General features: G+C 42.6%; 1 protein-coding gene across 4 annotated transcripts in view; it reads left to right on the forward strand.

Annotated features, from left to right (window-relative positions):
- The first annotated feature begins 457 nt into the window (after positions 1–457).
- The window catches only part of GCOM1 (GCOM1, MYZAP-POLR2M combined locus), a 220,859-nt gene continuing 200,561 nt past the window's right edge, over positions 458–20,755 (forward strand). The window contains exons 1-2 of one of the 4 annotated variants that reach the window (XM_040342753.1): positions 458–525; positions 1,775–1,973. In XM_040342753.1, coding sequence (XP_040198687.1) covers positions 1,908–1,973 — 66 coding nt within the window. In that variant the 5' untranslated portion in view covers positions 458–525; positions 1,775–1,907. The other 3 variants (XM_040342754.1, XM_040342756.1, XM_040342755.1) reach the window with 3 other exon arrangements.

Below are 20,755 nucleotides of genomic sequence, written 5' to 3' on the forward strand. Positions count from 1 at the left end.
ACGCTGGAGCTCATCCTTAGCATCCACAATCCACTGATTATGGTTGGAATGCTTTGCAGGCAGGCAAACATTTTTTTTTATTAAATGCACATTTTTTTTTTTAAATAAGCTATTTTTTTTTATTTCTTTATTTTTGCATCTTATTATATTTTATTTATTTAATAACTTTTTCCCCCCATTTACAATACATTTTTATTTATCACTTATTCATCTTATTTTATTTGTTTTTTTGCATGTATTACATTTGTATGGTATTTATTTCGCTTTCTTGTGCGATTTATTATTAATTTTTCATTTTTTTGCAAGCTAAATAAACTTTAAAAAAACCCACATGCACAAACTTGCATTCTTGGTTTGCCACTGAGCTGCTTTCTAACTCCCCCAGGCTGTTTCCCAACATGTGGAGAGTGACAGGTTAACTTGGGCCAGGTCTCTGCTGTCAAATTGTAGAATGAAGGACACCACCCTCCTAGCTGTGACGGGGTGGGAGGGAGTTGCCTGACGTGCGTTCATGCTTCTCTCCAGGTAAGAAGCACAAATATCTGCCATGAATGCTGCCTGACAAGTCTAGTAGGAAGCTACAGGTGAGATGAGCCAGAGAAGAAGCTGCACCTGAGTGCTGGGTTTGTGCAGGTGATCAGAAGAGAGGTGTTATCCAGAGAGGACATCAGAGGGGATCTGTCATCCAGAGAGCAGAGTAAAGGGGGATCTGTCACCCAGAGAGCAGAGTAAAGGGGGATCTGTCATCCAGAGAGCAGAGTAAAGGGGCATCTGTCATCCAGAGAGCAGAGTAAAGGGGGATCTGTCATCCAGAGAGCAGAGTAAAGGGGGATCTGTCATCCAGAGAGCAGAGTAAAGGGGGAGCTGTCATCCAGAGAGCAGAGTAAAGGGGGAGCTGTCACCCAGAGAGCAGAGTAAAGGGGGAGCTGTCATCCAGAGAGCAGAGTAAAGGGGGATCTGTCATCCAGAGAGCAGAGTAAAAGGGGATCTGTCATCCAGAGAGCAGAGTAAAAGGGGATCTGCCATCCAGAGAGCAGAGTAAAGAGGGAGCTGTCATCCAGAGAGCAGAGTAAAGGGGGATCTGTCATCCAGAGAGCAGAGTAAAGGGGGAGCTACCATCCAGAGAGCAGAGTAAAGGGGGAGCTACCATCCAGAGAGCAGAGTAAAGGGGGATCTGCCATCCAGAGAGCAGAGTAAAGGGGGATCTGTCATCCAGAGAGCAGAGTAAAAGGGGATCTGTCATCCAGAGAGCAGAGTAAAAGGGGATCTGCCATCCAGAGAGCAGAGTAAAGAGGGAGCTGTCATCCAGAGAGCAGAGTAAAGGGGGATCTGTCATCCAGAGAGCAGAGTAAAAGGGGATCTGCCATCCAGAGAGCAGAGTAAAGGGGGATCTGTCATCCAGAGAGCAGAGTAAAGGGGGATCTGTCATCCAGGAAGCAGAGTAAAGGGGGATCTGTCATCCAGGAAGCAGAGTAAAGGGGGATCTGTCATCCAGGAAGCAGAGTAAAGAGGGAGCTGTCATCCAGAGAGCAGAGTAAAGAGGGAGCTGTCATCCAGAGAGCAGAGTAAAGGGGGATCTGCCATCCAGAGAGCAGAGTAAAGGGGGATCTGTCATCCAGAGAGCAGAGTAAAGGGGTAGCTACCATCCACCTCTTCTGACACTTGTGGACAAAGGAGGATTACTTCACCAGGACATCTCCAGCTACAGGAAAAGGGAGGAGAGATTTAAGAGCACTTCCACTGTCAGATCATCAGAGCTTAAACCCCTTCTTAGTCTGTCTCAGGGACATGTGTGCGAATGAGTAATCTTACTACATGGAGCAAGCCAACTGACTGAGTTCAACAAGAGGAGACTGGAGGAGCCTACATTTCTGTAATCCACAGACAGATCTCAGCTGAATGACAAGATGATGAGATACAAAACTGCGTCCACCGTCACAACAACATCAGAGCCAGGCGCTGCCCCCAAATCTGTAAGTACAAAGTCAACTTCCACAAAGTTTTTTTTCACTATTTCTATTTTTAGTTTAGAAAATCACCTATCATTTCCTAGAGCTGAGACAATTACCAAGCTTTTGTATCAGATTAGCAGGCTGTGTTGGCTGTCTTTATTTTTTTATATATACCGGTAATATATATTTATTATTGATTTCTTTTTTTTTTTTTATTAAGGATAAGAAATAAAATTGCATGCGTCACCTTTCAGTTAAAGTAACAAAACAAAGAAAAGTACAGCAGTATGTTCTATAGCTTTTTAACATGTGCTGTAAACCTGTTGCGTCTAGTCCATAATGGGTTAAGAGGGATGTAGGTTAACCCTTAATCTTCTGTTTATATATATATATATATATATATATATATATATATAATATATAAAAAATGTGTTTTCATTTATAAAATGTTTTATTGTCCGACAAGGATTTGGGGAATGGTTTTATGCATTTGAAATCCTTAAGCATGATTATATTGAACCAGGTAGCTAAATACGTTGTAAATGATTGATTAGTTATATGGTGTTGTCATAAAAGCAGACTTCCTGTTTGTTCCTCAATATTGGTGATTAGGGATGAGCTGAACATAACTGGCTTCAGTTCAGGGTGTGTTGAGCATTACTAAAATTTTAGGCTCGGTTCACACCGTCGCCAAGCAGGGGTCCAGTGCATGCTGGTTCACCGGTTCAGGTCCGATTTCAGCCCGAATTTGGGCTGTAATCGAATCTGAAACGCACCTAAAAAGCACACGTTTTTCCTGCACACCGCACCGGACCCGCTGCAAAGATGTGTGAACCGGCTCCTTAGGGAGCCATTTACATTCTCCTGCTATGCGAATTGGATGCGAAGAAACGTGCATTCAATTCGCAAAGGTGTGAACCGAGCCTCAATGCAGAACTCCACTGAAGGTAAAGCGAGTCAAATATAGAAAAAAAACGGTAATGGTAATTGGTGATGGTAATGGTAGTGGTAATGGTGAAAGGAAAGAAAATAGCTTGATTCCCCCATCAAAACGGGGTCAGGCTGGGTTCACACATATGCAATGTGGGAAGCAGCGCTATTCCTGTGTGGGTTCCCGCATCACATGTCACTCACAGGCAGTTTACACTTCCCTCTGCGAACTGCTGTGGGTGTCAATAGAATTCCGAAGGTTTCTGCTGAACTTAAAGGAACACTAAGGCTGCATTCACACCTTGGCGTACAAAATCGCGGCGTTTTGTCCCGCAAATTGTGGCGACAAATTGCGCCGTTTTGTACCGCAATTTGCAGCGACAAAACGCCGCGATTGTGAATGCAGCCTTTACCCCCCTCTATGGAGATGGTTACATCTCCTATGTCGAACGCCGCCTGAAAAAAAGGTCCGGGAATTTTTTTCAGGCGGCAGGCGTACGGCGTTCGGCGTTCGGTGTGGAGATGTGAACCATCTCCATAGAGGTGCATGTGTAATCATCCCTCCGGCGTCTCGGGGCTGCAGCGGCGTTGCACTACAGGCGTATATACGCCTAGGTGTGAACGGGGGCTAAAGGTTAGTTTTTTATTAGATCAATTGATTGCTGTAAGCTAGAGCATTTAAATATCACTTACCACGTTTTTCCTTTTGACCTCCAAAATTCAGTAATCCAGGTTTGAAAATGCCATTTCCTGTCTCTCCTCTTCTTGCTTTCCACCAGCATCTGAGCTGTTTTGCATGGTGGAAAGCAGAATGTGCTCACCCCCTCCCTATGACTACAGCCCTGCGTGAAGATGCTCTCTTATCCCTCACAGGCATGGAGGCTAAGCATAATGGGAACTGTAGTTCCCATTAGGCCGTGATGTAGCAAGAATGAATGTGCACCGCAAACCAGGAAGTCGGTGAGAATAATGATTCAGGAGTGACAGAGGTGAATAAAACGGCTCGATTTCAACAGGTATCAAACTAGTTATAATGCAAAACATTACTTTTTACTTTATCAGCTACTGTCAGACTTTAATTTAAGAGGAAAATATTTTTGTCTTTACAACCCCTTTAAAGTGGTTGTAAACCCTTACAACCACTTTATGCTACAGGTAAGCCTATACTAAGGCTCACCTGTAGCTATCCAGGAGATCTCTTAAACCTGCACGGTTTAGGAGATATCCCCTGTCCCCTGCATGTGCCAATGTCATCGGCACATGCACACAGGTGCCATTGCTTCAGTTTGCCCCAATGTGCTGTTGCTTCAGTCCGTGTGCCGTTACCTGCGGCTCCCGTGCGCATGCGGCTCCGGCCAATCACAGTGCCGTGGTTCTGGCCAATCACAGCGCCACAAAGTAAGCAGGGACGTGGACCGCTGTGCATACTAGCTCATTATGCCTTTGACTTGCACAGTTTTTTATTTATTTTTTATTTTAGGGTTTGCAACCAATTTACCAGGCAATAAATTGTCAAACAAATGGCATGGGGGTGGGGACAACCCAGGGGAACATGTATCAAAGGCACAAAAAAATAACGTTAAAAAAATTCTGTTTGGTGGAAAGCAGTCCTGAATTGACAGCAATGACAGCTACTGGCAGCTTTGTTCTGTTTGTAAACAAAGTGGCTCGAAATGCCCTTCCATTAGGGATGAGCTTCGTATTCGAGTCGAACTCATGTTCGACTCGAACAACGTATGTTCGATCGTTCGTCGAATTACAAACGTTTTGGGCCGTTCGCGCCAAATTCGAGTGGCGTGTCACGGCCCATAAATCACTGCGGCATCGCATTGCTGGCTGATGATTGGCCAAGCATGCACTATAACCCGTATGCTTGGCCAATCACAGCTTGCAAAAAACAGAGACCCATAATTGGCCAAAGCCAGGGTGGCTTTGGCCAATTATGGCTTTGGGGGTGTGGGGAGTTGTGTCATTTTTTGTAGGTAGATAGAGCAGACAGGCTAGTCAGTTAAAGTTACAGTGTGTAGAGGATATATATGCATCCCAGGTGTTGTGTGTGTGTGTGTGTGTGTGTGTGTGTGTGTGTGTATATATATTTATACACTGTATAGTTTAGCTAGATCCACTCTTCCTAATTTACTGACAGGCAGGCAGGTGATTGTGCTAGCTCCAGTATTCTCACGTGGTGTACTGCCTGTGTCCTCTACAGTGTGCACCTAAAGCTTTGTGGTGTGTGTACTGCCCGTGTCCTCTGCAGTGTGCACCTAAAGCTACGTGGTGTATGTACTGCCCGTGTCCTCTGCAGTGTGCGCCTAAAGCTACGTGGTGTGTGTACTGCCATTGTCCTCTGCAGTTTGCACCTAAAGCTACGTGGTGTGTGTACTGTCTGTGTCTGTGCTTTTTTTCTCAATGATTTTCATCCATATTGCAGGGACCAGACATTACATTAAAGCCGCAAGCAGTTTTAAATTACTTTTTTCTTATAGTAATCTCATTTTGTGCAGGGACAGTTCTAAACACGTGCCACTTCACAGGCATACTATAGACACCCAGCAGGTACAATATTTAAAGGAATTTTTCATATTTTTTTTTCACTTTAAGCATCATTAAAATCACTGCTCCAGAAAAAACGACAGTTTTTAAAACTTTTTTTCCATTGATACATGTTCCCTGGGGCAAGACCCGGGTTCTCAAACATGTTGCATATTGGGCTTTAAAATGAGCACTTTTGAATTCGAAGGTTCGAGTCCCATAGACGTCAATGGGGTTCTAAATGTTCACGCGAATGGTCGGCCCGTTCGAAGGTTCTGGTGCGAACCGAACGGGGGGGGGGGGGGGTGTTCGGCTCATCCCTACCTTCCATATGCCAGCCCCATATTCTACTTGAGGGTCTGGCATGGTTTTTATGGGAACCCCATATACAAATTGAGGAATAAACGGTGTGGGGTCCCCCTTTAAAAAACCCTATTGTATTTCCTGGCAGGACAGGAAAGAAGAAAAAGAGTGTGCGCCCCCCACCCTTCTTGAACCAACACTGGGGGGTTGGGTGGCGTGTTGCAAGGGGGGACCCCCTGGAAAAGCACCCAATGTTGATGGGGACATAGGGCCTCTTCCCCACAACCTTAGCCCAGTGGTTCTGGGGGTCTACACATGGGGGGGCTTATCAGAATCTGGGGCACCCAGATATGGGCCCCCCGTATGAATGAGAAAGGGGTAGTTTTTTATTTAAAAAAAAATGTTCCATGCCAGTAGGTGATGTCACTGGCTGCTAAGGAAAACCACTGACAGCAGAAGAAGGAATCTGTTATCAGTGGGAGAAAACATTGCTACTATATAATATACTGTATGATGTTCGGCTCCTGAAAACGGGCTAAAAGTCTGGTGATCAGACCAACTCAGAAATAAACTAAATTCAGTCCAAACTTGTGTTTGGACTGAACTCCGAGCTCAACCCTGTCTGTACGTGACCTGTTATGTGACCATAACTTATGACAGGTTGGTACATCATCCTAAATGGAAACTGTTGTGACAAAATAATGATTGCCATTCATGACCTCTGTATTTAGGAATGCTAGTTCCAGCCATGATGATGCATTGGCTTCATAATGATACTGTCTATATAAAGTGATAAGGAATACAGAGACTCATTTACAGCTTGCAGAAATGTGGCATTTACAAGAGGTCTCACTCACCCTGTTGAATGCAACAGTTTTACAGCAGTTGTTTCTGCTAAAGCAGAAGGAGTGAGACTCTCTGGTTCCTGCATGTAAATGCAGGAAGACTTTGGTATTACAAACCATAGGAGATGCTATAGCAATGGTTCTCAACATTAGTGATACCAGGGCCCAGTAACATTTTCTAAAACCTTCCATGCCCCAATAATAAAAAAAGTAAATTCTCATACAACATAAGTATAGGAATGCAAAATTTTGTATGTATTCAGTCAAAATAAAGATTACTCTAATCTAAATACACAAAATTCCAGAAATTATGTAAATCTATTTAAGGCCCCTTTCACACGGGGCGGATCAGTAATGATCCGCCCCATGAACCTCCGCTTGCTCAGCGGGGATCGCTCCGTTGATCCCCGCTGAGCCGGCGGATGACAGGGTGGTCCCCGCACACTGTGCAGGGACCGCGCTGTCTTTTCTCCCCTCTCCCCTATAGGGGGGATCGGATGAACACGGACCGTCTGTCTGTGTTCACCCGATCCGATCCGCCAGACGGATGGAAAAGTAGGTTTTTCCTCCATAGGGGAGCACAGAGCGCCTGTTCAGGTCCGCCTAAAAAACTGGCAGGCGGACCTGAACGGGCCGCCTGTGTGAAAGAGCCCTTAGGCCCTTTTTACACAAGTCCCATCAAAGTCAGACCAAAGTAGTACAGGGACTACTTTGAAGTTGCTGCGACTTGAAGTTGCACAGATATAAAATGGTACTTATTGGAAATTATGGGGTATGACTTGTCATGCAACTTTGCAGTCCCAAGTCGTGTGATAAGTCGCACAAGTGTGATTGGTTTCAATCTCCCTTTCCGTCACTATCTATCCATAGGTGTGCGCAGCCTATAGTATTAGAGTGTGCACCCCCAAAGCTCAAACTCTCTGTTTTGAGACAGTGAAAGGGACATAGGATAGAGGACAGAGATTCCCCAGTCCCTTTCTCTGTTGCCTCAGTTGCACTGGACAGGGAATGAATGTGAATTTGCCCCGCGCTGGACGGCTTCCTTTTTATTCACAAACTGAAGCATAGTAAACACAGTTTATTGTGCTTCAGTTATGTATGAACACAATAAGTGATCAGTACCGATCACTCATTGTGTTCATTCATAAAAGGAGGGGGTGGCAGTAAATCATATATTTACTGGCCCCTTCCCCTTTCTCCATCCTGAAATGGGGGATGGGGCACATGGGAGGGGTGAGGGGGGGAGTTGGCCAGGCAGAAAGGGGAATATGTGTCACATATAGGAATTAGGATGTGCCCAGGCACAACCGGCATACCCTGTGTGCACGCCTATGTATGTACAGTCTCTCTGTCTCTTTCTCTCCCCTAAAAAACAATCACATAATTGCGCTCAGTCTACTATATCAAATAGTATAGTCTCACATTTTTCAGTTGGAAAACAAGGCTAAATTTAAAATAAATAATACTTTATTTCAAAGAATTTTGTGGGTACATTAAAGGGGTGGTTCACCCTAAAAACTACTTTTTTTTTTTATTAGACTGGCCCCCCACATTACAATACGATTAAGGCTATTTATTTATTTTTTTGATGCTGTACATACCTTTGTACAGCATATTCACCCGTTGCTTCGGGGTTGCGAGTCCCGCGGGAGTGGGCGTTCCTAACATGTCTGTGATTGACATTTTGACCAAAAACGAGCTCCCCCCATCGCGTAAGCCGCGTCACGATTGGCGAAAGGAGCCGAATGGCGAGTCGGCGCTATACTGCGCATCGCCGTTCGGCTCCTTTCGCCAATCGTGACGCGGCTTACGCGACGGGGGGGAGCTCGTTTTTGGTGAAAATGTCAATCACAGACATGTTAGGAACGCCCACTCCCGCGGGACTCGCAACCCCGAAGCAACGGGTGAATATGCTGTACAAAGGTATGTACAGCATCAAAAAAAAAATAATAGCCTTAATCGTATTGTAATGTGGGGGGCCAGTCTAATAAAAAAAAGTAGTTTTTTGGGTGAACCACCCCTTTAATGTTATTTAAGAAACAAATACAACATCCTCTTATCTTGTCACTTTTGCGGTCCTGCATTCACACATACATCATAGCTCCCAACTGTCCCTGATTTCGACAGACTGTCCTTGATTTGGAGCAATGTCCCTTTCATCTGATTTCTAAATTGCTGCATTTGTAAATTCCAAAAGCCAATATAAAGGAACAGTAGTGGTAAAACAAGCACTTGTGGGTTTAACCAATCTTTTTTTTTTTGTACAACCCTCCTTTTAAGGGTGTGTGACAAGGGGTGTGTCCTATGCCTGCCGGTAATTGAGGCCGCGGCTTTGCGGCCTTCACAGAAGGAAGCTTAGGCCTGCAGAAGGCCTCAATTACCGGCCAGCGCGGGCCCGCTACGATCGTGCGGCGAGGGAGGTGGGGGCTCACGGAGACACAGGATCACCCCCCCCCCCGCCGGTAATTGAGGCGGCAGCTTTGTGGCCTTCTGCAGGCCTAAGCTTCCTTCTGTAATCTGGCGCCATCTTGTGGTGGCCATTGGCATTACAAGTAAAACAGCAGTTCTAATGTGCCATCTCCTTCCCTCTAATTAGAACCCCCCAAACATTATATATATATTTTTTATTCTAACACCCTAGAGAATAAAATGGCGGTCGTTGCAATACTTTCTGTCACACCGTATTTGCGCAGCGGTCTTACAAGCGCACTTTTTTTGGGAAAAAATACGACTTTTTTTTTTTTTTTTATTGAAAAATATGACAACAGTAAACTTAGCCCTTTTTTTTTTATATTGTGAAAGATAATGTTACGCTGAGTAAATTGATACCCAACATGTCACGCTTCAAAATTGCGTCTGCTCGTGGAATGGCGACAAACTTTTACCCTTTAAAATCTCCATAGGCGACGTTTAAAAAATTCTACAGGTTGCATGTTTTGAGTTACAGAAAAGGTCTAGGGCTAGAATTATTGCTCTCGCTCTACCAATCGCGGCGATACCTCACATGTGTGGTTTGAATACCGTTTACTTATGCGGGCGCTACTCACGTATGCGTACGCTTCTGCGCGCGAGCTTGGCGGGACAGGCGTGTTTTCTGGCTCCTAACTTTTTTAGCTGGCTCCTAGATTCCAAGCAAATTTGTCAAACCCTGTACTACAGGAGTGCCAGCTACATTTGCTTCCTAGCCCATTCTGTCCATGAAGCCACAGCCTGGCAAGAGGGAAGAAGTGGTCTATCAGCAGGCCATGCAGGGCTGCTGATAAGGCAGTACAACCAGTTCTGTTGTACTGGTACCAGGCCCCATCAGCTAAACAGGGGTGCTCAGGGCAGCTTTATTGCTTGTTTCTGCCTAAATGAATACATGAATTGCACTAGACCACACCCTCCACTCCTACTTGCTTACCAGGGCTTAAATTACATTTCCCCAGGCCCCATCAGGTTACCAGAGAGGCCCAGGAGGTTGGAGCAGAGGAGGGACTTTTTTTTTTCCGAGGTGTAGGTGGATAAAGTCAGTGCTGCTTTTCTGCTTCACCCCGGGGAGTAGGTGGGGTGTAGGCCTAGTTGATGGGGCTCTGTCCGGAGGGCTATATGGAGCCCCATGATTTTTACCAGTGGCCCTGAGGCCATTTCCCAGTGGTTGAAAACGAATCTATAGAAACCCAATACAGGAACAAGCATCCACTTACAAATAAAATCTCATTTTGGGGTTTACTGCCATGGAACGTGTACAGCCATGGGTTTTATAAGGTTTCAGACACAGAACACTGCAATAAAAGGGCACTATGGAATTACAAATGTAAGCTGAAGATATATACACATTCTTTACTGTAAGACTATTCCAGTTCTAAGCAACAGAAATGTTTCACAAGTTCTGTAAAGACATATTCTCTTCTTCTTGATGCTAACACAAGAAAGTACACCATAAAATGTTCAACAAGTATTAATGGAATGTATGATGTATTGGAGTTCTCCACAGCAACATCAGGTCTGTATATGTATTCCTAATGGAAAGTTCATCACAAGGAATACATCTGTTTAGATTATATCGCTATATGCGATTCCTTACTAGTGCAGACCTTTATGCTAAATGTAAGCAAATAATTCAAAGCCTATTCTGAGACGGGTAAGGAACAGGAAGCAAACCTTGTTTAATATAAAATATGTGCACCAGTTTTTACCAGAACTGTGATGTCTTTCCATTTCTGGTATACCACTAAACTTTCATAAAGTTATCTTCTGTTTAAAGGAGAAGTAGGGGTTTTGGCTTATCATACTTACCTAGGTGGATGTACCATCGGTGGGATGCTGCATCGGTCCCCGGCGTCTCTGCACTGTGCCATCAAACATTACCAATGGCTCGGTTCTCCCAAAGTAGAGATCTGTAGACTGTCAATCAGCTGCTCTACTGATCTGCTCTTCCACGCTCATTGGAGCGATGAGCTATGAAGGGTTGGGAAACAGCTGTCTCAGTCTCTCAGTGGCTCGCTGAGACTGCCATCTGTCCAGGCACCTGGCGGATCCCAACTTCTGAAGTCGGGATGACGTGGTGCCTGGACTGAACCTGGTGACGTCAGCAGAGAGCGGACTTCAGACCCCTCTTTGCTGAAAACTGGTCACTTGAGTGCAAAACAAATTACACTCCTGTGACCCATAGGAGAAGACCAGTCAAACGAGCCCAGGCTAGACTTCTCCTTTAAAGTCTTCTACATCTGCCACCCTAGGGACATGCCATAATTTTTACAATTTTCTTATTCAATTTCCTTCAGATTTACCTTCAACTATATGTTGCGTGGGCCTGCCTGATTGCATACAAATTGAAAGTGCTTAGGTTTGACCTCGTACCGTATTATATGGTTTCGGTAAATCGAATAGAAAATTGAATAAGAACATTGTGTAATGTACGGCCAGCCTAATGGCCTGTACACACGATCCAAAAATCGCATGACAGATCGTCAGTTTTTTTTTTTTTGCATGCTAGTCACATTTCAAAAATGGAGAGTTTACTACAGTTACAAAAATTCTCACACAACAGAATAAAAAATTGGAAGTAATGTAATTTGTTGTAGTGTATTTGTATTGTGTTTTGGATGGAAATCGTACAAGAATTTTTTTTCGTACTTGTACTATTGAATAATATCGGATGAACTGTCGTGATCGACTTTCGAAAGCTCTGTACTAACGATCCGATTATCATACAATCGTGTCGAAAGCGGTATTTTTGTCAGATTTTTGGATTCTGTGTACGGGTCATAAGGCTAGTTGTGAGTTCAGACAGGGCATTCCACCTCTGCCCACAGCTGTCTGATAATGCAGCTAGCAGAGAGATTGCTGCATCTCCAAGCACTTGCCCGTTTTCCTGAAATCTATATTCAATTTTTCCACTGTGTTAAGCTCTGTTCACACTAGCGCAATTTCAGATGTGACTTTTGACAATGACATTTTTTTTCAATGATGCCCATTCACATCAATGTAACTCAGCACAGCGTGAATTAGGAAAAGGTTCCTGTACTACTTTGGTGTCATTCCAGGGAGATTTTGGCTCCATAGAATATGCAAACAACATCCAAGTTACATTTAAGTTCTGTTTAAGTTGCACTACAAAATGGCACTGAAAATTGGATCAAAATCGGATCACAGCAGTGTGAACCTAACATTATATCATTTCCAGTTTGTATACCTTCATGATTTTCAATCTACAACGTACATTGTGCATCCATCACTTGAATTTCTATATTTTTAAGAAGTGGCAACTGAAGCTTTGAAATATTAATAAGGATGATCATAATGACATTTTTTCCTGATTTTTACTTTTGTACAAAAATTGTTCCACTGCATCGTGATATATCTCATATAGGGTATAAATATGCCAGTATATCATGAGACGAGGCAAAATCTCCAGCCCAGGCAAATGGGATTCTATTCTGTTGTGACCTGAAAGATACATATTATTTGAAGTTCTTAAATCTGACTATATAATTACATATGTGTGCACTCACCGGCCACTTTATTTGATCTGGGGGCAGGGAGTGGTTAGTGTAGCAGTGGATGTGACCACCTGTGATTCAGTTCTTGGGTGTCTCCCCTTGCTTCCAGGGAGAATGTTCTGGAAGAGGGTCAGGGCTGAGGAATGGAGTGACAGGGAGCTCATGTGAGGAGCCCTGACCAATCCCCCAATTGGCATTGGCAGGCCTCCCATATAAGCTCAGGGCCAGCCCACTGGAGAGAGTGGCCTGGGCACTTGGAGCTGGCCCTGGACTTCAAAAGAGAGGCCTGTAGCGGTAGCCAATCCTTCCTCAGTATATTGTAGGATGTTTATTATAGCTTAATGTCGGATGCTCAAAACTCACCCTTAAACATTATTGTCTTTAATCACTACTTGTATCCTAAGATCCTGGATGGGGATATGAATACAATTGAGACAAAAATGTATGCTTTAAACAGCCACAGTGTTTTAATTTGTTTTGAATTGACATTAATAAAAATAAAATACAAATTTAAGATCTCTAAATCTTATTTTTTTCCTTGTTAAATATATTTTTATTGTTTTCACAAGACAATAAAAATCATTTGCATGTCAGAATAGCAGAGATAGTATCATCTGTCTTGGAGTGGTATCTCAGAAATGAAATGTATTGAGTAGAAACATTGACAACAACAGCATCAAAGCTCCATAATGTAGGACAGTGGAGGATGAGCAGGTTCCCTACAAATGTGCTAGACTAAACAGTAGCCATGGTAGAAAAAAATGTGTGTTACCGGCGCCAAGATAATATCAATATTCTAATTAAGTCTTGCTGCAATAAAAAGTGCAACCTCAAAAGGTTGGATTTAGATTTGTGTATTTGTGAAGTGTATTGCGCTAACTTATATAAACATTTTACCACAACTGATCCTGTGAACTTGTTACTCAAAAAACAAAAAGTATGTACATGTGTCTATGATTATTAGTTAATGTGCAAACAATCAACAAATAATGTGCAATGAATACCGGTACAGTGCCCTGTGCCAAACTATAACATATGAATTCCTCAATCCATCAAAAAAATGTGAAATAAATCCAAAAAGATCCACAGCTTGAATGTGCCCCAGGATAGCAAGAAAAATAAAAAAAGTAGCCATGGTAGAAAGCGGGAGTTTACATATCAACAACAAAACAGTAAAGCGTTGGTATGGAGAGGGAAGGGAGTCCTGGGGGTATGCTCTGGAGGGTCAAAATGGGTGAACCAAAGGCCCCATACCATGGTATATTTGTGCACCCTGTTTTTCAGGATAGCTTTAATTTTTGCCCTGGATCATGGCTTGGGTGTTCCTGTTTTTGGCCTCAATAAGGCTAAGCCTAGTGGTCTTCCAGGCCTTGAATACGTTTTGTTTTTTTGCAGCAGTTGTTACTTGAAGAAGTAACTTAAATTGTGCAATGTTAGTTCTGGGGTTGCCTGTAAAGGAGAGCTACAGTAGGGCCAGAGATAAAAGGCTTATGAAACTAATTTTAGAGGATGTAGAACATTTTTGACCAGAATTGACTAACCATAGGACAGAACAACCAAATATGATGGTGCATCTTTTGGAGCCCTGAAAGCAGGCTAGTGAGTAAGTAGATACAAACTTATTGATCCTAGCAGGAACTCAATACCATCGCAAGAAGTCCTTAACAGGCAGTTCACACTGCCCTCTGCGAACCACTGCGGGTATCAATACAATGTTACTAACACCCCCGGATCGGTTCACAGATCGCAGTGCGAACTGTGATCTCATACAGGAATCATATCGCATGGGTGAGAACACCCATGTAATCCGATTCCAGTGTGGGGGAAAAAAATAAGTCCCTGCACTATTTTCCTATAAAACTATATGGCTGAATTCGTATTGCACAGACATCGCATGCGATCGGCACCACAGTGCAGGTACGATGTCTGTGTTCTCCCAAGTGTGAACCCAAGCTCAAGGTCACTTCCAGGGCTGCTGCACTTTGAGAGCAGGATTTGGTTGCTATCCTATGTCTCAAAAGTGAGTCAGTCATTTTTCAGTGTCTTCTCATTCTTGACAATGTTACTCATTGGATGTGGTACCCCTTACCAATAGCCCATCTTCTACTTAATGTCTCAATGATGATGTCAAAATGCACAAACGGCTAATTTATTCTATCTTCCTGAATTAGGATATCAGCTAAATTTACATTTAGGTGAATTTCCCAAATTTGGAAACTAATGCCACGTACACACGATCGGTTCATCTGATGAAAACGGACCGTTTTCATCAGACGAACCGATCGTGTGTGGGCCCTATCAGTTTTTTATCCATCGGTGAAAAAAATAGGAACTTGTTTTAAAATTATCTGATGGTTAAAAAACCAATAGAAAAAAACGATCGTCTGTGGGCACATCCATCGGTTAAAAATCCACGCATGCTCAGAATCAAGTCGACGCGTGCTCGGAAGCATTGAACTTCATTTTTTCTCAGCACGTCGTTGTGTTTTACGTCACCGCGTTCTGACACGATCGTTTTCTTTAACTGATGGTGGGTCGGCAAGACTGATGAAGGTCGGCTTCATCGGATATCTGATGAAAAAATCCATCAGACCATTTTCATCGGATGAACCGATTGTGTGTACAGGGCATTAGACTAAATTGATAATAAACTGTAGATGGAGTTCTAGGCAACTTTTCTATTAGAAACTATAGAAGAGTTCTAATTTCACCACCTATAATCTACAAGCAACTTCTTAACATTATGATAGAACAAAACTAATTCGAAATCTAAAATACATTTGTAGTAACTAGCATACAGAATGCTGTTGTGGGAAATTGTAGCACCTCTGTAAGACAGTGAATTATACAACCTCTGGTAGTGGGTACGATTGGAGGAACAGAGGGTCAGGGATTCAGAGGTCAATGAGAACATTATAAAAACATAATGGATTATGAAATTACTCATTGCAGAAGCTGACAAGAGCATTTAAGACAATTTCTTACTTATCTAAAGCTTATGCATCACTCAGATTTGGATAAATTAAATGTATTGTAAAAGCAGATGATTACTGAGAGTACAGTAGACTTTGATACCTGTAATAAAAAATCTTCGGACTGATTGTTTTGTAGGTAAGGCGATTGGGAAAAAGTACTTCAGTTACTTAGTAGCATTAACTTAAAATTGCTAGGCCTATAAAGTACCATGATTCCCCCTGTTATTTCTTTACTCCTACCCTTAAATCCTTTTATCTCCCTGGGAATGGACTCCCTTCACACTGTGGCTGCCCAAGTGTTAGTGGCGCTTCACCACTGTTTAAGAAGGAGCTAAAAGCACCCATGTTGCGGTGCTTCCAAAGCGGTTTTCAGGCCCTGGACCTTCATTTTAATGGGCAGGGCATTTTGGGAGCTACAGAGCTCCAAAACTTCCCCAAAGATGCTGCTTGCAGGGCTTTTCCTAACGTCCCGCAAGTGCACTGCCCAGTCACACTGAAATGAATGGAAGGTGGTTTTCAGGAGCTTTACAAGTGCTATTTCTAGCGCTAAAACGCCTGAAGCTGATTGTAAAAGGGGTAGTTGCTATGTCTTATTCTTCTATTCCTCTTATGGACTTGTCCGTTCTTTCTCTTTCTTCTTCTCTTTTCTGATATACTTGGTTACACATTAGACTATGGCCAGGCAAGGTGACACAGCAGGTCATTCTGACCCTAAATTGATAGATGAGTCAAGATCAACTTTGATAGATCAGTCAAGATCTTTACTGGATGATAATGGTTTCATATATACAGGGTTCTATGTACAAAAACTGGAGAGTGCAAAATCTTTGCCAAAAAAACAAAAATAAAAGCTGATTGGTTTCTAGAGATTTTCTTTCAGCAGGAACGCGGGGTGGGGGTTGACACAATTTCAGTACTGAATGTACTGTATGTAAGGGCAGGAGGTGCTGGGGTGTGCTGGGGGTCTATTATTGCTGGCTGCTGGGGGATTTACTGTTGCTGGAAGAGATCTATTTTTACATGGTGGTCTATTGTTGCTGGGGAGCTACAGGTAGGCCAGTAAAAGGAGCTGAAGCTCCAAGTGTGTAGCCTGCCTATTCAGAAAAGTGTGCCCAGCTGTCTCTCCACTTCCAGTGATGCCATTTCCGTACGTTCCACAATGGTTCCGTTTGACTTCCTGGTGGCCACAGGACGTGCTAACTTGTAGCCTGGGAGTGTTATGCAATTTGCTATTAAACATTTTGCACTAATACTACACTCCGGTGGCGCTTCCTGTTTTTCCCCTTTTTTGCCTTATCCCACAGAGATATATATATATATATATATATATATATATATATATATATATATATATATATATATATATATATATATATATATATATATATATATATATATATATATATATATATATATATATAATTTTTTTTTTATTATTTTGACAAAAGGGAAAGGTACAGAAAATAGTCCAGGGGTATGCAACCTAGGGCCCTCCAGATGTTCTGGATCTACATTTCCCACGAGGCATTGCAAGGCTGGCAGTTACAATTACTCCCAGAGGCATGATGGGACTTGTAGTTCTGCAACAGCTCAAGGGCCCCAGGTTGCTTACCCCTGTAATAGTCTGAAAGATACTTACATGAATCAAAAACAGAATAGAACATTTGGGGTAGGAGGGCTTTCCTCCTAACAGGCCTAGAAGGGTAGGAAATATGCCAGAGAATATTGAACAAAATAACAAAAGGGGTAAAAAGATTGCAGGCTAAGAGGTGTATAAGTACAGGGACACCCCAAAACAAGCTCTAAATAAAAGTAGTAGTGGCTCTTTGGCACATCAACATGGGTGTGTACCAAAAAGCCTAATGCCGCGTACACACTTTTTTCATGACGAGAAAAATTAAATTTTTTAAATTGGTCGTGAAAACCCACCGTGTGTAGGCTCGATGAGAAAAATGTCCTTAAAAAATTTAGAACCTGCTCTATTTTTCCTCATCTTTTTTCACTTTGTTCTATTTCACGTCATGAAAAATGATCGTGTGTGTATGCTTTACCGAGGGGGGAAAAAATGTGCAAACTATGAGATGGGAGCGCTAGTTCTGGTAAAACTAGCGTTCCTAATGAAGATGGCACGTTCGTCGCGCTGTAACAGACTGAAAAGCATGAAGACTGAAAAGCGCGAATCCTCTTTCTCGCCAAACTTTTACTAACACGTGGTAACAGGAAATTGGCAAAAGCAGCCTAAAGGGTGACGCCATTCGAATGGAACTTCCACTTTATAGTGCTGTGTACGCGTTGTCATAGGTGTTGTACGTCACCACGCTTTGCTCAAGCATTTATTTTTTACGATTGTGTGTATGCAAGGCAGGCTTGAGAGGAATCGCGTTAGGAAAAAAAAGTTTTTTTCAGTGACTTGAGTAACGGTCGTGTGTGTACGTGGCATAAGAGTACTGGGAGACTGTAGTTTGGGGTGGACTGTGAAGGCATGCCCAAAGGACTTTGGACTTTAAACTCTAGTTGCATTGCCTATGGACTTTAAAATAAATTGTTTTATGTGTCTTATTATTCACAGATACTGTCTTTTTGCGCCAGTAATCCACTGTAATTATTCTTGCTAGGAGGCGCTACAGGCGTAAAAACGCCTAGATGTGAATGGGGGCTAATGGACACCTGTGTCTGGTGAACGGACGCTCTTAAAGGACCACTTTTTTTTTTTTTTCTATCTCCAGCTTTGGGGCGGGAGCCGTGCCCGAGCACCCCTTATTGACAGGCTGCCACTGAGTACATGTATATTTGTTTTTGTACCTTTTTATTATTGACAATGTAGCCATAACCAATCCAGATTTGCTGTTCAACAATGCCTTTGCCTCTTTGTTCTTTGTATGCTTCAAAAAAAATTGTTCTTTGTATTTTTTAAAACCCATTTAATAAAGGTTAATTGCACATAAAATTGCCCATGTAGTTTAGTTGTTTAACATGTCTGGAACAAAGACCCACTGTGATTCTGCTGCCAGGTACAGCTAGTGGTTGACAGGATTATCAGAGTCCCACCACTTGTCATCTTCAGCGATTGTCTTTACAGGAGTGGCACATTTTTTTCAGTAGGAAAATGACTACTTGCGAAGACATTACTGACCACTTTTGCTTCACATTTGCACACAAAAAAAATAATTGTGATTTCTGACTACATGCTAATCGCAAGTTCTATGCTTTCCGACCTTAGCAAATTTATGTTGGCAAAGTCAATTTGAGAATGTGACTTTATCACCGGTTTTCATGTAGTTTTGCATGCACAGGTCTGGCAAAAGCCTCTTCCTCTGAGAAGTATAAGTTGGGTGTTAGCTCAGCATTACCTAATTTTTGTATTAATTTCAATAATAGTATATTATCCTGGATTAGTTGCAGTTTAATGTGGATGATGAAATTGAAGTGTTAAGAGTGGGAAACATTGTGGCAGCATAGGTATTTTACATAGTGAGTTGTTTGTTGTGTACTACGCCAGTTATGCCCGAGGCAGTGCATGATGAATGCTGACTTACAAGCTTGTACAAAGCAGTTATTTTAGTATTATTCAATGTAAGTGATTTGTGTTTTCCTACTTAAGCATTTAACTTAGAATATAGAGAATTTACCTTTTTTGAAGTTCAGATATAATATCATGGCAAACATTAACTTAAGTTATTGTATATACAGTATGCTAGGCTATTATACACAGCAATGCCTTACAACTTTCTGAGATGGGAAAGAGGAACACAATATAACGCAAAGTATGTGTAGGCAAATGATACTCCCCTGACAAGCCTCATATACACAGACCATGACAAAAAATAATATGCAATAAATGACTTGTTACACTCACAAGTGCATTTTTTCCAACACTTCTTTTCTTTTAGACCACTTTCACACTGAGGCGGTTTTCAGGCGTTTTAGCGTTAGAAATAGCGCCTACAAAGCACCTGAAAACCGGCTCCCACTTATTTCAGTGTGACTTTTCACACCGGGGCAGTGAGTTTGCGGGACGTTGGGAAAAGTCCTGCAAGCAGCATCTTTGGGGCGGTTTGGAAACTCTGTATACAGCGCACCAAAAACACCCCTGCCCATTGCAATGAATGGCCAGCACTTGGGAAGCGCCTCAACGCGGTCCTTTTAACTTCTAGTGGACGGAAAGCGATGCTCAAACAGCGGTAAATCGTCGTTAAAACGGGCAGCGCTTTACAGCTAACGCACAATGGCCCCAGTGTGAAAGCAACATTATACAGGGTTATTTAAAGAACATATGAAACAATTTTGGGACTGAGATGTAATAAAACGCTTTTAAAGAAGATTTTTTTTTTTTTACATAGTTGCATGGTGTAGCTTGGATCAGTGTAAATATTTATATACCATATCTGACAGACCCCCCTGCAAACTAGAAATCACTGTAGTAGATTCTGCTACTTCACTGCTTTCCTGTTGCATTCTAAACACAGGAAATCGCTTGCTCAGCCTGAGCACCGTTGAACGTTGTTTAACACTTTTGTATTTTCTCAATAAATGCAAAGGGTTCTCTGATTGGACAAGGTGAAGATTGTGACACCATCGCTCCACCTCGTCCAACCAGAGAACACTTTGCACTCAATGTAATGATGCTCAGGCGTTCTCTAAATGGCCTGTTCCCAATGCAGTAGGGAAGCCGCTAAGTATGAGACCTGGAAGCAAGTGGAGATCACTGGAGTAGCAGTGCCTACTATCATGGTTTCCAGCTTCCAGGGGGTTCAGCTAGGTATGGTATATATTCATAGTTACATTGGTCTAAGCTAGAACAATATCCATACCTGGAATTCTTCCTAATTCTTAATATTTAAAGTGTATGTAAAGTTTTTTATTTTTTTTATTTTTTTTTAGTTTACGCTAGAATGGGGAAGGGTCAGATCCTCTGCCAAGTTTTTATTGCTTCTGTATCCCAGCTGGGAGATCCGCCAAACTATTTGTCCTGGTGACTATTGTCACTTAAACAGAAAGTAAAGGGAAATTCTGGTTTGGATCTGAGCAGGGTGGTAGAACTTTTGTATTACCAGTATGCTGTACAGGGCATTTCTGCAAGGATGAGGAAACAAGAGTGATGAGTACCAGAGGGCATGAAGTACCAAATGTAAAAGGAGGAGCTCCAGTAGCAGAGAAAGGTGGGAAGCAGAGGCGTTGCTAGGGGGGTGCGGGCCGCCCCGGGTGACACCCGCTAGAGGGGTGACACCATCCCG

The sequence above is a fragment of the Rana temporaria genome, chromosome 3, assembly GCF_905171775.1.
Source record: "Rana temporaria chromosome 3, aRanTem1.1, whole genome shotgun sequence".
Classification (NCBI taxonomy): Eukaryota; Metazoa; Chordata; class Amphibia; order Anura; family Ranidae; genus Rana; species Rana temporaria.